Source organism: Leptodactylus fuscus, chromosome 9 (assembly GCF_031893055.1).
Source record: "Leptodactylus fuscus isolate aLepFus1 chromosome 9, aLepFus1.hap2, whole genome shotgun sequence".
Classification (NCBI taxonomy): domain Eukaryota; kingdom Metazoa; phylum Chordata; class Amphibia; order Anura; family Leptodactylidae; genus Leptodactylus; species Leptodactylus fuscus.
The window spans coordinates 32,512,050-32,529,744 of record NC_134273.1 but is presented as its reverse complement, the minus strand read 5'-3'; the positions used below and the strand labels follow the sequence as shown (position 1 = coordinate 32,529,744).

The 17,695-nt window shown below is 45.7% G+C and overlaps 1 protein-coding gene across 1 annotated transcript in view; it reads right to left on the bottom strand.

Annotated features, from left to right (window-relative positions):
* Positions 1 to 16,044, bottom strand: part of FAM120A (family with sequence similarity 120 member A) — a 39,385-nt gene extending 23,341 nt beyond the window's left edge. The window contains exon 1 of the mRNA XM_075286619.1: positions 15,323 to 16,044. Coding sequence (XP_075142720.1) covers positions 15,323 to 15,796 — 474 coding nt within the window. The 5' untranslated portion in view covers positions 15,797 to 16,044. The remainder of the gene's footprint in view (positions 1 to 15,322) is intronic.
* Positions 16,045 to 17,695: the final 1,651 nt, after the last annotated feature.

Here is a 17,695-nt window from a genome sequence, read left to right as displayed (position 1 = left end):
TCCCTGTTCCGATGACATCATGTTCATTAGTCGAGTGAATGGGGCTGCACCGCAGTACCAAGTACAATTCCTACACAATGTGGCATCACTATACTTGGCATTCATCGAAGGGCCGCAACACTTTCCTGAACTCAGTGCACTGTCAGCTAACCCGGTATGCTCCTGAGGCTGGAGATTTCTGTGTCGTTACATTCGGCATCAATATATCTCCATTGTCAGAAAGGCAGACCTTACAGCCTAGTGTCCTGGCTGGGTGGTTAGGAACACCCCCATGACAGTACTCTTCCATAGCCTTGTACTGTCAGGGGGGCGTTCCTCATCAGGGATGACGCTAGGCTGTTAGGCCAGCCTTTCTGACAGTGGTGCCGAAACTAACAACACCGATATCTCACAAACCTGGACACATATAGCACACTGTCGGCTTTCTAGCGGTACACAATACCACACATCTCCAAGGGCATGGAACGTTTTGGTTGTATCAGTCGCATTCTCCACAGCATGATGGCTACCTATGTGGGACACCACCATAAAGTCTTCAGGGTGGATTATATTCTCCAGTTGCAGGGATCAGCATGTCACTATCTGGCCTGTTTAAAAGGGATAGACAAACCCTTTACTAGATCCAGAGTCTGAAACTGTAACTAGGACAAGTAATGATGTCCTGACAGTAAGGTAACCTGCAGAGTGATTTTCCGGCAGCTCCATAGTACATGAGTGTACATGGCACACAACCAATCCTATTGTGCCACTACTGCAAAAACACTCTTATAGCAATAAAGAGCCATTATCTACTAAAACGCAGCAAACTGTAACTTCCTGCATCATTGAGTGCGGTACGGTCATAGCACAATGCACACAGCACATGTGTGCACACTGCTCTACAGCACAAACACAGCAAGCAGTGCCATGTAAGGCAGATTTACATTTTATTGCTCCGGCCTATCCACAATGCAAAATCAGATAACTTTGCAAATGGATGCAAAATCTCCTACTGGATTTGTGCCTACAGCTCCTATGAAAACAACAAACACGGTGTTCTAGCTATTCTGTCCCCATACTTTTTGCTAACTTTTTGAATAAATGTGGTGGAATACAGCAAGACGGCAGGATCAGACTACAGTTTGTAGTCTGTTACCATCGAGACTCAGACTTGTTTTGAAAACTTGTTATTTTAAATAATGCTCTGGGCCAGTGGATGGTGGGCGGAGTCACTGACTTCAAAATACCATCAATAATTATTTTCTATCTTATTATTCAATTTTTAATATTGTAGAATTAGATGTATAGTTTGCTATACATTTAAGTCATAGGAATGCCATCATTGGCTTCTTAAGGACTTGACCGTGGTGGTCAGCCATAGTCAGAGCCGGAGTCTTAAAGGCAGACTGTTAGGGCGAGTCCACACCTGCGCCCGGTCTCCGGGAAACCTTGACAGGAGACGGAAACCCAGCAGTCAGTGTCCACCCATGAGCGTCTTTTGGTCTCCGCGGCAAAACCGTTTTTTGGGGGTTTTTCTTCAACCGGACACAAAGTCCTGCATGTCCAACTTTGTGGTCGGTTAAAAAAAAACAAACAAACAAAAAAAAAAAAACAGTTTCGCCACGAAGACCAGAAGACGCTCATGAGTAGACACTTTGCAAACCCATTTAACTAACTGCCGGGTTTACGTCTCCTGTTCCGTTTCTCGGGCAGAAGACAGAAACCTGCAAAGTGGAGACTGGGCGCAGGTGTGAACCTGCCCTTATCAAACTAATGACCGTTCCTTGTAATGCATCTTCTATAATTTCCAAAGTTGCCTTTCTTCTTTTGCATGGCCGCTCCATTTTCATGAAAATCAGTGTATTATTTTTATGCAGATTAGCTGAAAAGGGCTTTAGGGGCGTGTCCGATCCTGCTGGGACTTCACTCTCTGCTCTAGACAATTGCCCCAACTGCCGTCCAGCTCCTCCCTATTGCTTGACTGACACCTGACACTTTGTGACACCTTTTTCTGCATTTAGGGGCAATTATCTACAGCATAGAGTGAAGCCTCACATTGCAGAATAAGAAAAGCATCCTTGGAAAGTATAGACACCACCCTACAAGGTATTGTTAATCTTTTGATATCTATTTTCCTGCTTTCAGACTCCCATAACAAAATAAATAAAGGTGTATTAACTTGTAGGCTTGGTCCTCCAACACCACTTGTAATTGCAACTTCCTACAAGCATCCAACCAAAGAAGTGTGATGGATCATAACCACCTCGCATGTAGTACAGGGCTACGTCCAAAAGTATTATTCTGTATGTAGTTGTGTTACAAAAGGGGGTATATTGCCTAGATGTTCATAGTCAACACGGACAGATTAGGGCAGCGATACATGGCCGATACCCTGTTCTGTTGCTGAAATGGCAAGCTCACCTGAAGGGATCAGACCAATAATGCTCCCAAAGTAAGGGACCCCAGTAAGACAATGTTCACACTGTCATTTGAGGCTCTAAATAAAGTCTGTTTCTGAAAACGAAAAGATGTCAAGAACAGCACAACATGCATGCAGTCTTTGATCAAAGCAAATGTCCAGTTTGCAGACTGTCCTGAATACTGCACCCCATGCCATAACCCAACTTTGCAATGACTGGAATTTCACTCTTGGATTGTTTATCCACTGAAGGAATAAAAAGGAAACTCCCATGTGAATTCTGACCAGAACTCCTGACGGCTGAAGTCAGTGCACTTTAATAAGATATCTAATGGAATCTGCCTGGGCCGATGCTTGGCCAAAATAAACAATTCCCACCATCTCTGCCAGCAGTCTGTCTATGTCGCATTCATTCACCCCCAGATACTGACACCCAGCAGAAAGCGTGCTCAAAATCTGATGACGGTAAATGTAATCTAAAAGCTATGGCACAAACAGCGAATAGCACACTCATTCATCAGGGGGAAGAACCTGACAAGACTTGAGAAAAGCTGCAGTTGTCAGTTTGTATCATTAAACATAAAGGGGATGTCCAATTTAGAAATCCCCATTTCACCTACCCTATTACGGGACTCACTAAGTTATCTGATGGGGGATCCCCTAATTAAGGTTTCACAACTTGAAGAGATTTGAGAATTGTTACAAAGAGTGTCTCTCTTTTTGGAGGACCTGTTCTGTCCTGAATTTTAGACCAATAGCTTGTCCATGTATGAGATCTAAGTAATACTTAATTTCCCCTGTGGTGGCGCTGCAGGGAAGCAAACAGATCAGGTTTACCAGATGACAGCTGATTGCTGAGGGTCCCAGGAGGAGGACCATTTATGATTTGTTTGTGGTCAAGGGTAGATCCTAAAAAGTAGCCATAAAGCAAAGAACAGTTTTACGCTAGATTCACATTAGCACGGTCTCTCACTGTTGTTTGGGTCACTCAGGGGGAAGGAGAAGCTGACGCTAAAACAGCGGTTACACGCGGAGTCTGATGGACCCATTGATTATAATGGGGGCCATCAGGTGTTCATCGTTTTAAAAGGTATGACCCCATTGACTATAATGGGGTCCATTGGGTTTCTGTTCATTTTAACTGAAATCCTCGGACTAAAAAGTTGGGCTGGGAGGACTTTTTCATGTACCGATTTTAGACGGAGCTGCACTAAAAGGAGACTCCAAGGAGATATCAGCCAGGCCTATTATACAGTATATATGCTAACAACACAAACAGTGTCCTTGCCATGGCATGAAATCGTCTTCCAGATCTTATGACTTATACAGTGTTCAGCAGCACCTACTGTTAGCAGACCAACTATAGAAAGATATAAGTGAAAGCCTTAGTACATAGGAGAAGTTTCCTTAGGACCATAAGATATAAGACAATAGTCCTGTACTCCAGCTTATGTGGGCCACAATTTTAATCATGCCGATAAAAAGGGTTAAAATTCCACACATTCTCCCCTGTATATAAAATGACAGTCACAGCGCTACACCCACACTTCCTGTATCACCCCGGCCAAGCGGCCTGCTGAAGAGGGAAGTGCGGTAATGTCTGCGGACATGGAGATCACCAACGTGTCACAAATCTGGCTCAGGAGGGTTATGCACATAACTACGCAGCCCAATGTCTATATAACCATGCTAAGCACCCCAATAGATAAAAATTACAGAATTGTGTGGTATGCTTTCTTAGGCAAAGGCAGCAGTGGACTGTCGACTTCACAGCACTTCTATCTATAAGATTAAACTGCATCTGAAACTACATGTCAGAGCCCAGGCAGACTCACAATATCATGGGATAGGTACATCTGTTGCAGTTATAGGTATAACTATAAATCCGATAGAAAGTCCAAGTTGCAGGGTGGTGCTGCAGGACGACTTGCCTTGTCAATATGTCAAAGATCTCCTATCACTACACTGCTCTGATGAAAGATACAGCATGCATAAGGCCTAATGCACACAACCGAGTGTGCAGGCCAAGGCTCTCTAGAGGGGGTGTCCGATGCTCAGTTCTGTTCCGATGAATAAATAGCAGGTCCTGTCCTTCTCTGTGTTATCAGAATAGAATGGATCAGAAGTTCCCAAAGAGGTTAGTGCATCATGGAATGCACACAGATTACAATAGGGGCTGTGCAGTATACAATATATACAATCGTATAACATGCCTCCATGTAAATATTACATCATGGAAGTCAGATTTGCATATTCTTTCCATGTAAAATAGAAAGTCGTCTTCAGATATAGAGCCATAGTATTAGGATGGTAGTAGGTTTTGAAAGATTTCACTGTTTAGTGCCCTTCAAAGCATAAGGTTAGGCTTACACATAGACTGCTATCACACAACTATAGGTTGGCGGGTCGCCCTGCTGCTCCTCCAGCTGTTAGGTTACGCTAGGTTCACACTAGCATTGGGGTTATCGTTTTTCAGGTCCATTTGGGGACCCAAAAAACGAAAACCCATTCCACTTAAAAAGCAGTTACCCGCAGACCCATAGACTATAATGTGGTCTGCTGGTTTCTGCCCAAAAAATACGGAGAGAAAAGTCCTGTCTAGTGTGACCATAGCCTTAGTAGAGTGCCGAACGGGCCAACTATGACGCAGCGAGTTCTATGCACATGGCTGAATTCACTCCGAGATATAAAGTGCTGCAAATGAACAGGACTCGGTTTGGGGGCTCTGGTAGCGAGGAGGCCTTTGTAATCAATATCACTGTACCGGACGACCCCTTTAAAGTTCCTTTCCATTTATATAATGTAACATCATCTATCAAAGGCTATAGACAGAAACCAGGCGATGAGTGACACGCCAGGCCTGCAGCAGAACCTGGATCTGTATTTTCTACAACTCTGTATATTAGTATTTATCCCCAAGACTCGTGACATGGCGAAGCTCAAAGTAATGACACGCTTTACATATGGCACCAAAACCTGATAAGTCCGCCGTACTGTTCACACCCACAAGCCAAAGCAAAGTGTCAGAAAGAGGTTAATGGATTATTATACACCCTGCATCTGTCCCAGCTACCACCATGGTATAATCTTGTAGATAGGGCGGGGAGCAGCGCCATCCTGATAATACTAAGCTCTGGTTACTAATCTCTCTACTCCAAAGGTCACATCCTATAGACTAGTCCGTAGAACAAAGAAGCAGACCTGTAAGCCCAAGACATAAAATACAATAATGAAATAATAATTCATGTCTTGGCCAATAGACGCCAGATACAAGAAAACTCAATGGGAGAACCAAAGGATAAGATCTATGGGCAGTCTGATGAAAGAATGCCGTCACTTTAAGAAATACTCTGTAAGCATTAGCTCAGATTCACACAAAAAGTTGCACACTTTCTGAGGCCATCTTGCATCCGATAAGCGCCCATTTTCATAGTCCCCTACACATTTGAGTTTACTCAGGGTTCTGTGAAAATGGATGAAAACAGAACATGATCTATTTTTCCACGGACCATTGAAACAGACCATCCAAAAAATTGGTCATGTGAGTAGCCCCCATTCTCAAAAAATGGCAGTCTCAGTCGATTTTGACTGTTGTGTGAATATAAGCTTAGAAGACAATCTGATGCTTTTGACATTAAAGTAAGGGCTCATTCACATCTGCGCCCGGTCTCCGTTCTGCAGGTTTCTGTTTCCTGCACAAAACAGAGGCAGGAGATGGAAACCTGAAGGAGTCTTTCATACCCATTCATTTGAATGGGTTTGAAAGATGTCCAGCCGTGAGCGGCGGTGAGCGTTTTTTGCTCTCCGCCACAAAACCGTTTTTTTTTTTTTTTAAACCGTACACTGTCGGCCATGCAGTACTCTGTGTCCGATTTTAAAAAAAAAACGGTTTCGCGGCGGAGACCATAAAATGCTCACTACCGGACCCGATCTGACAGGTTTCCGTCTTCTGCATGCAGAACATGGAAACCACAGAACCGACTGCAGAATGCTGATGTAAACCTAGCGTAAGCCTGGATTTCCACCACTAAACCCACAGCACCCGGAGTAAGGAGGAGATGGGCCATGCTGAGGCCGGAAGGGGCGATCCCTTCAGATGCTCATATATTGGGCTCTATAGCACCTATAGCCGTGGTTCTGATGTTGTCTTACAACTATGAGTCTCAGCTTTAAAATCGCACCAAACTTACTGCTCTATGTACTAAGGAAACAAAACTATCACCACAGTAGAGAATGGGAGCTGCAGACAGTTAAAGACACAGGTCAGGGAGCTGTATTTCTGCTTGTATGGGCTATGGAAGCTCAATGCTGCGATCCTCTCCTTTAAAACAACACCAGAACCATAATTCCTGGTGCTACTCAGTCCATCATATTGGCATCTGACGTGATCGCCGCCTCCAGCCTCTTGGCATGACCAAGTAGGCCAGTATGGCTCCTCTCAGGTGATTTACATAGAGATTTCTGAGGAGATTTTTATAGGTAAATGGGCAATTTTTAACATACACGAGGGAAGGCTAAAGAGGACATTTTAGACCATATCTGGTAGTGCTGTGGATTTACTGGTGAAAATCCTACAGACAGGTTCCCTTCTGACGTACATGTATGACGTATGCACTGGATAGACCATAAGGGAGTTTCTTATCTTAGGTCCATCTTCTGGGGTCTCCTGGCATACAGTGCTGTCATTATTATGTCAGAAAACTGGTAGAAATGATAAATTTGACAGGGCCTGTCGTGTGGGGCATAGAACTTAAAAAGTCACAATTTTTGCACAAAATAACAACTTTTTGCATGGCCTGTACCACAGTTTTCTGGCCCAATGCCATGATAAATCAGCAACTTTAACATCAAAAATGCCATAAAGAAAATACACTATATGAAGATAATCTCAGATTTTACATCTGCCTGTAAAAAGTACAAGAATCATGTCTAGACACTAGATAAGGTCTCTCACATTTCTTATACACCTTTTTACACCACTATTAACACTTTGGCGTATTTTACAGAGATCTAATTACCCCTGTACCAGTGGAGGGCGCTCTTAGGCGCCGTTCACACGGGGAGCCGCGTCGCTCTCGGGCCAAAATCCACCTGCCACGACTGTCACGGCTTACGACAGTCGCAGCTTCCCCCTCCGGAGTAGGTTCAAATGAATGGGCCGACTCTGGAGGTTGCTGCCGCGAGGCGGACGCCTCAGCTCAACGAGCCGCGGAATCTGCCTGAAGAAAGAGCAGCTCGCTTCTTTTTTTAAAAGAACGTTAGGTGTCTCCATAGACCATCCTTGTGAGGGGGAGGATTATGACGTGGATTCCGCCCCCCCCTGTGCCTGTGTGAACGGGCCCTTAAATCACAAGGCTGTGAATCGTCATGAATTAGGTGCTGCCTTCTGGCGCCCTTGAGCCTTGATGAAAATGAGTTTCGGTGACATGTATGACACTTTTTTATTTATTTTAATTTTATTTACCTATCAGTATGTCTTTTTGTAGAATGGGAGGAAAACCACGCAAACATGGGGAGAACATACAAAATCCCTGGTGGGATTCGAACCCAGGAAGCCAGCGCTGCAAGGCTGTTGCCCCCATTTATGACACTTTTGTGGCGAATGGAGCAGGTGGTGGCGCCACCCACTATTGGGAAAGTGACGAAGCCAGTGAAAAAACACCACTTACATTTTAGTTGCAAGTGGTGTTCGCAAATCATTGATTTGCAATCCTCCCTTTTGTTTTTGATGGTGGGGACAAGTGCCTGGAGCGCGGAGCTTGCATAAACATGACTGCTCCATTCACTTCTATGAGACCGCCTGAAATTGCTGTTCCAAAAGTCCCACATAAATGAATAAGTATTCCCTCCATTGCTCCCATTGACAGGGGGCACTTGGGAACCACATTCTTGTGATGGCTAGGTGCCACTGCACTCAGACCCCCATCAATAAAATACATATCTCCTAAACTGTTGATGGCCACTCAACTGCAAAATCTGATGCTAGGTTCACACCTGCGTACGCGTTTCCGTTAGAGATGAGCGAGTACTATTCGAAATGGCCGTTTCGAATAGCAGGCACCCATTGGAATGAATGGAAAGGGCCGGCCGCTTAACCCCCTGCGTGCCAGCTGCGACCATTCATTCCTATGGGTGCGTGCTATTCGAAATGGTAGTTTCGATAGTACTCGCTCATCTCTAGTTTCCGTTCTTCTGGTCCGCTTGGGGACCTGAAAAATGGAAACCCAATCCACTTAAAAGCAATTACCCACGGCAACTGATGGACCCCATAGACTATAATAAGAACCGGCGGGTTTCCGATGAAAAAATGCGGAGAGAAAAATCCTGCTTGAGAGACGGAATCCCCAAACGGAACTGGGCACAGGTGTGAATCCAGTCTAAAATACGAATTTGGTGCTAATTTTATCCGTATACATTGAACTCTGAACCACAAATCAGGAGCATCTGAATTTATCCTGATAATGGCTAGAATGGGAAGCGCTGATTTTTACCAGTTCTGATTTACGGCTATATTACCATTCTGCAAAGGGTCAAGGACAGGATAAATTTCCATACCGTGAGATCAGGAAAGACGTTCCCATTGCAGGCTTAGAAAAAAGCTTTCCTAATCTCCCAGCACAGGATCGGATCCCGTCCTTGGCTCTATATATACCACTCCTGTAAAGCTGTGATATGGCCGTCTAAATGCAGCCTTAAAGGGGAACTACAATCTGTAGATGAGATTAGTAGAGTCCGATCCCAGATCGCCAACGATTTCCAGTACGAGAAACTACTTTGGCTTCGTGCGACTGAAAATCAGACCCAACAGCCCAAGCAAGTAACCCTTCCCATCAATGGCAGCAGTCTTAGTATAATGCATTGTGCCAGATTTCCAGTAATGGATCTCTGAGCGGTGCCAAGTGAAGATGGCATCAATACCACAGTGGGATAGAACATGCACAATACTGTAAGAGGCCTCAGGACTTCTAATACTTTGTACTGAGGGATGTTCACTGTAATGAAGGCATACAATAGGGATCAAGCCCCTTGTACAGCCCGGGGCAATGAGACGTGGCCGATCTACTTCACACCTGCGCAGCGACTTGCCTGGTCTGTAATTAACCTATTAAATGAAAATCTTGATATCTAAGCGCTGCGGTTTCCTGTTACACACACGGATATAGAGACTCAAAGGTCACCAACACCTTGTATGTGATTCTAAGAGAAATATCACAATGCAACAGCAGGCTGAGAAATGAAAACGCTGATATATTTTACAGACACAACAGGTGACCGCAACAGCGGAGATGGCGGTTATATGAATTTATATACTTTATAGTACTCGAATATATCCCCTACCCAGAATGATGGCCAGGGCTTAAAGCTGTGTCCTAGCTGATCTACTGCTCTGCTACACTAGGAAAGGGCCTGTCAGGTGAAATATGGCGGCCAAATGTCTCGCTGGGGACTTGCAGACAAAAGCGAACCTCAAGTCCTCTGTCGCTCTCTCCTCCCATGCTTAGAGCGTCTAGAAGTTCTTGTAACATGTAATAAGATCACATCAAGGACCAGCAAGTTCTCTTAGTTTCGCTACTAAATGGCGGGGGGCATCATTGACAGGGCAGTGGAGATGGACGAAACTGCAAAAACCGACAGGAATAGGACCATGTTCCTATATTTTGTGGCTCGGTCCCACAGCCCATCCATGGATTGGTCAACAAATACCACAGAAATGAATGGGTCTGTATACTATTCGTTACTATAGATCTGTAATCATGCATAGCACATGTGCCAAAAACACTGTCGTACATGAGGCCTGTACAAAATCATCACCAAAGGGTTCCCGGTCCATCAAGGCCAAGAAGGAGGCATTGGCTCCTCAGCATTTTTAAGTCTGGGACCGCCCTCATGGCACTTAGGACATAATTTGCATATTATAATAGGCTTTTCCGCTGCAATGAAAACACTAAAACAATAAAATATGGTATGTGCCCATATGTCAGTACGCGCCCTACCAAGCCATTTGGTTGGCCTACTTGACATATACTTTAGGACCATAAAGAATATTTGGCATTTCGGGTGTATTCACACACTAGGGTCAGTCTAAATTTCATCAACACAATTTTTGAAAAGCATAACCATGGTATAACCAACATGATGTGTGAATAGATTGGTTGGTTGGAAATTGGAATAATAAAAATCATGTGTAAAAATCTCATTAATATGGCCGCAAGCTATATATAGAGAAATGCAATCCTCTCTCTCATCTTTGTAGCAATTCTTCCATGAACTAAAGGACTGAACAAACTGAGATTGACTGGTTACTATGGCTGCACTGACTGACAATGCTATATAAAGAGCTGGAGCTGTTAGGGAGCATCTCCAGAGCAACCAGTGACTCAGCACTTCACAGTTGTGCTGACATCCTGAGAAGGGCAATGCTGTTAGCCCCGCCCCCCTAGCCTGCATTAGTAATCAGATTTCCTAAAGGCTTAGTCAGCATTATTAACCAGATTTTTCTTAAAAAATAAATTTAAAGGGGTTGTCCAACTCATTCTCTTATCATGTAAAGGGGTTATCCTTAGTATAGTCCATCAATATTAGATCTGGAGGGGTCCGACACCTGAGAACCCAGCAGATCATCTTTTCAGAGGCAGCGTGGCTCTCGGTAATGTTTACATGTAGGTACTGCAGCGCAGTCCCATAGAGGACTATGGAATAAACCATCAATATTAGATCTGCGGGGGAAAGTGACACCACAAATCTAATATTGATGGCGTATTCAAAGGCCGGATAACCCCTCTTATATTGTTGCTGTAGAGCCATCAGTCTGTATACAGGTCCCCAAACTGACATCACCAGTGATATCACATTCGTGCAAAGGGACCACTCTAGCCAATCAGGCCTCAGAGGTGACCTCTACAAAATGTCACATGACTGTGATGGCTGCAGTGGTCACTCAGCCCAAACAGCCAGAGGAACTGTAAACAGACAGATAGAGCAGCCGACACTGAAAACAGAGGCCTGGAGGGAGAGGTGAGTAATAAAGCTAAGAGTTGGATCACCCCTTTAAGGTGAATAACTAAGAAGCCCAGCTCTGCTAATTTACATTTAATGCTAGGTTCACACTAGTGTTGACATATCCATTGTAGGACCAGAACAACTGACAGGCAAGCTACCACAACAGTGGTTATATATGAAGCCTGATGGACCCCGTCAACTATAATGGGGTCTGTTGGGTGTCCATCCTTTTCAACTGAAACCTCCAGACAAAAAAAAGTCAGATTTGCAGGACTTTTTCATTCGATGACTTTGGAAGCGCACTGCGACGAGACTCCAACCAACATGTAGTCTGAGCAGGAGCCGACCCTCTCCTGCAGCTTAAAATATCAATCCCTTTTTATTCCCAAAAGGGTTGGCGACAATGCCCAAATACAAGCTATTTTCATGATATTTGCATGCTGGAAGTTGCTGCACGGCTCTTTATTACAAAGACTTAGGATATGTTCACACGGAGGAAAACAGCCGTGACCGGATGCTGATGCAGTGCATGGGCATTATGTCATGGCTTCCCGCTGCTGATTACGCCCAGATGAATGGGCCTAGTCAGCAGGGAGTCTCGAGCCACAGACTTCGTGGCTGAAGCAGACGCAGAATCCACGGAAAGATTGAACAGGACGCTTCTTTACTCCACGTCCTGCTGCGATTTCTGAGGTGGATTACGGGTGGAATCTGTCCTGGCTTCAGGGGCAAAATCCACCCCCAAGTCCGCACAAATTCTAATGTGAACATACCCTTACAGAACACTTCATTTGAACTGTGTATAAGATGGCCCTTGTGGATCTTGAGAAGCCTCCAAGTCCCAGTATGTAATGTTAACTCTTGCTTGTCCTCCTTTCTGTTTTTAGCGTCAGGTAGGTGGAACTAAAATAGTAACGGTAACAGTAAAGTGGCAGTGAACCCTCTCTGAGATGACCACCTAAAGTTGCATTAAAAAGTGGTCTTCTAGGGAGCCGGGCTTCACTTTATCATATTAGGAAATAGCTATTTTTTTTTTCTTTCTGCAAACTCTTACATTTCTTATAAAGCGAGGGCCTGACATATACAGGTCACCGGGTCGGCCTTACCTCTGCAAACGCCTACATATATTATAAAGAGAGAGCCTGACATATATAGGTCACCGGGTCGGCCTCACCTCTGCAAACGCCTACATATATTATAAAGAGAGGGCCTGACATATACAGGTCACCGGGTCGGCCTCACCTCTGCAAACGCCTACATATATTATAAAGAGAGGGCCTGACATATATAGGTCACCGGGTCGGCCTCACCTCTGCAAACTCATGCAGATATAAAGCAGGCTAGTTGCCATGACACCAGCTCTCTTTTTGGTACACTATCCTGGAATCTGCTAGGGTCAAAACGTGTGCTCTTAAAGGGGATGCGCAGGACTAGAAAACATGGCCTCCGTTGGTCACATGACAATGCTACAGTTCACTCCTAATAAATGAGATGGAACTGCAGCGTGGCCATGTGACCAACAGAAACAGGATTCAGCCATGTCTTATTATCCTGCACAACCCCTTTAAGGCCTCATTCGCATTCTGTAGGCAGAATCCAGATTTTCTTTCTGCATCGAATAAGTCCAGAATATGGATGTCATTCAGTGGAGTGAATCCTTGTACTATACAAAATGTTCCACACACTCTGTAGTTCTGATACGCAACATGCTCCATCGATGACGCCAAGTCCCACTCTTTACATCAATGAACAGGCGCTCCTCCGCTGATTCCGGTTCAGTTTTTTTTCTCTCTAGCCCCCACCATTCCTGAGCAATCAATGCTGTTCATTTTGGTACCCGATATGCGATTTAGGTTCTGTACGGTCAACAGGGCGGAGTCAGACAAGGGGTGAACTCTGACACTGGCTGTCTCTGATTGGAGCACTGTGACACGCCCCCTTTCCTGCTTGTCACCACCCACCTGACAGTAGAAGCCTAAGTAGCACATTAGGACCCATATACATAACCTCCTTTTTATGTGCCCGGGTTGTAGAAGACCTGTGTGAATTATGAAGCATGTCCTATTCTTGTCTGTATTTGCAGAACAGCCCAGTGTAGTGCATCTGTACGTTGTCTTGTGGATCCCTGATTTCAGACAACTACTGACATGTTTTTTGATAATTGTGGATCAGTATATATGGACAGTAAAACTACTATATTCATATACTAACTGCACAGATTACTTGGTGGGGGATAGTGAAAAAATTCCAACTGTGCTGGAATCAGAGTAGCGGCGACTATTACCAGATGCTAAGAACTGGAGATGGTGAAAGGTCCTCTGTAAGTAAAAACTCAGATTTACAGTATACGATTCTGGAGCATCTTTGTACCTGGGGTGTGTTGTTCCTCTGTTAATCCTCCTGGAAAATTCTGAATAAATTGACTGTTGAACGTTACCAGTTGGGGGCATGTCTGTGTACAGTCTGACTTTGTCCAATCAGCATAGACAGTCAAAGCAGGTAGTTACACCCCCCCACCCCGAGTTATAAAAGATGACTCCGATATTTATTGATCTACCCTATGCAGCCAGTGTTAGACTAATCTAAAGCTAACAGGGCAATACAGTAGTGATCGGGCCAGCACGGCATGACAGACTATGATGTAGTGAGTTCTAAGCACACGGAAATATCGGCCTTGTACCTGGCCGCTAAGGATAAATCATCAATTTCTGGATATCTGAATATCCCTTTAAGGAATACTGACTACTATATGTTTAAACACTTGGCGTTCGCTTCAGATTTGCAGAGCATTTCACATCTATATTTAGACAGCGGCAAAATTGGTGTAAAAACCTGCAGGAGAAATGGACGTGCTGCAGATTTAATAACATATCATGGGTCACCGTTCAGTCCTATAGTAGTGAATGAAGTAGTGGTCACGTGTGTTGACTATGGATCCCCTCACACTGCGTGTATCCCTATTCTCATGATCGCTGGAGATATTTATCACTACATATGGGACAACCCCTTTAATGGTAACTGACCTCAGAGAAGTACTACAGTGTCAGGCAGCCATGGATATTAGACAGATGTCTCCCCTGTATACATGTATACTCAGCAGTAACCTCAAGGAGCTGACGCCAATAAGGTGCTTATCTCACACGGCAACAGCAAATCAGCCATATTGAAATCCAACATGGCTGACCCTTCTTCCCTGCTGTTAGGGGGACACATGAGTAGACAAGGCTGTAACTGTAATCTAATATGGCCGGCTTTGGGGCTCACTCGATGACAGCACCGGACAGTGTATAGAAGCAGCAGAAGACGTCCCATCAATGTGCTAGATCATATAATGGTCTATGGGGCTCACACTATATAGCCTGGCATGGCAATCCCAGGATTTATTCTAGTTGCCATGTCTGCAGTCAGGACTATATTCCTCCTTACACCCGCCATGCTGGCATCTTCCCTGGCAGGGTTTTCTTTCCTAGCTCTGGACAAACAGCCCAGGTTTGTGTAAGGCCACATCATGCGGGTCAGGGGGTTGTCAATAATGTAATGTGATTGAGTGTCAATAATGTCACCATGTAGGTGCTGGGAGTCATCATGGGGTCAATATACCATGTCACCCGCTGTCATCATGGACGCCAAGAATCCCAGTACTGCAACCTATGACTGGCATTATTATATACTGTGGCTGTGACTATCAAGCCCCGGGCTATAAAGATGGCAGTACCACCAACCAGTGACAACTGCCCAGTGCTTGTGTGTGCACTGCTAGGGGTGCAGCCCCCATGTGACAGGGGCACAAGCTGCTGCTGCTGTGTAGCCCGGGCCTGGATGTGCAGCCTTGCAGAGACAGGGGGCACAGCAGGGTTTCCTTGGCATCATGACAGGCCGCCATGTTGGCAGGGGCCGGAGCAGGGCACGGGGCACCTGTCTCACCTTGATGTGGAAGCGGACAAGCGCCAGGCGGATGCAATGGGCCATGCACACGGGGGGCAGGAACCAGACTTTGGGGGGCGGGGTGCCCTTGTTCTGGACGTGGCTGATGATCTGCTGCCCGGTCTGCCGCTCATTGCTCTGCCTCTTCACCCACTCGTGGAGCCGGGCCTTGTCCAGGGCGCCGTTGAAGAAGACGAAGAGCTCGATGTTGCCGGCGTAGCAGGCCTTGGCCAGGGCCGCCAGGTAGCCCAGCATGTGGTTCCATTGGCCTCCGCTCACCCAGTCCGTGTAGAAGCCGCCGTACAGCCGGTGCAGGCAGTTCTCGGCGTCGATGAGCAGGCGGAGCGGGGTCTGGGGGGGTCTCTGCCGGCCTCCCCCAACTAAGCTACCCCGGGCCAGTTTCTGCAGCTCCACCGGGACTACCGCGCCCGGGCAGCGCTTCTCGATGTAGTCCTGGAAGCCGTGCACCCCCATGATGATGCCGCCTGCTACTGCTGCTGCTTGTCGTGCTTGTGGTGGTGGTAGTGGGATGGGCGGGTGTGTCGGGCGTAGTGTCGGGTGTCTAGTGGCGGAGGAGGAAGAGCGGGGGGGTGTTGGATGGTTTGGGGGGGCTCTGCATGGCCGCGGCCGCCATGTGCTGTCTCACAGAGCCATGTCCGGGGATGTGTGCGGGAGAGGAGGGGGCACAGGAAACCGGAACGGGAGGAGCCCCGGCCCCGCTCACCTCACTGTCACTGCCGGCCCGGAGGAGCGGAGCACCCGGTACATGGTGTGGGCTGTCACTGCTGAGCAACGGGTTACACCCCCAACACTGACAGCCTGTGATACACCATGTCATACATACACTGACAGCCTGTGATACCATGTCATACATGCACTGACAGTATTATCATGTCATATATACACTGAAAGTAATATGTTATACATGCACTGACAACCTGTGATACCATGTCATACATACACTGACAGTATTACCATGTCATACATACACTGATAGCCAGTAATACCATGTCATATATGCACTAAAAGTAATATGTCATACATACACAAAGTAATATCATGTCATACATGCACTGACAGCCTGTGATACCATGTCATACATGCACTGACAGTAATACAATGTCATACATACACTGATAGCCAGTAATACCATGTCATATATACACTGAAAGTAATATGTCATACATACACTGACAGTAATATGTCATACCTGCACTGACAACCTGTGATACCATGTCATACATGCACTGACAGCCAGTGATACCATGTCATACATGCACTGATAGTAATACAATGTCATACATACACTGACAGTATTATCATGTCATACATGCACTGACAGTATTACATGTCATACATGCACTGACAGTATTACATGTCATACATGCACTGACAGTATTACCATGTCATACATACACTGACAGTATTATCATGTCATACATGCACTGACAGTAATATCATGTCATACATGCACTGATAGCCTGTGATACCATGTCATACATACACTGACAGTAAAACCGTGCCATACATACACTGAAAGTAATATCATGTCATACATACACTGAAAGTAATATGTCCTACATGCACTGACAGCCTGTGATACTGTGTCATACATGCACTGGGGTTTGGGCTTCATCACAACCCCAGGTCACATGGTAGGAAGCTGAGCTCCGTCCCCTCCTCTATGAGCTCACAGGTGATTAATTAGCTGGCCTTACACAGGTAATTAATCACCTGTGAGATTGGAAAGGAGGGCGTGGCGTGATCGGGGGTCGGAGTGCTGCTGCACATCATATGACCCGGCGGTTATGATGAGCCTGGACCCCTTTCCGTGTTCGTCATCATCCATTGGAAAAGGTAATTGAAATTTAAACTCCCTGGACAATCCCTTTAAACTTATATTTCACTGCGATCCTTCCCTGGTGTTCAGGTGAATGAACGTCCACTTCAGCTGCCATATTATACTTTTGCACTTGTTTCCATGCACAAAACCTATTGTTATCCTTTGACTAGGCTAGCCCATGGCTTGGACACCAGGATGTCATGTCCCGCACGTTCCCTGTTGTGCTTCCTCCCCTCAGATTGCGTCTCCATGGTCTATGAGAATGAGATTGGTGCCTGCTGCATCTCTGTTCTTTATTGAAGCAGCAGAGAGAGCCCTGTGCCACGCAAATACGCCTGACGTGCCGACCCAGCATGGGTGCCGGATGTTGCTGACCCCTGCTGTATAACTGCTATATAATATTAAGCAGAGCTTTCTAACCTTTTTTTCGACTCCGGTCTCACCAGTCAGTGTCATCACAACAGGGCCTCACCAGCAAAGTAATACTGCCAAGGTGGCGCCAAATCAATGCCACTATGCAGCATATAACG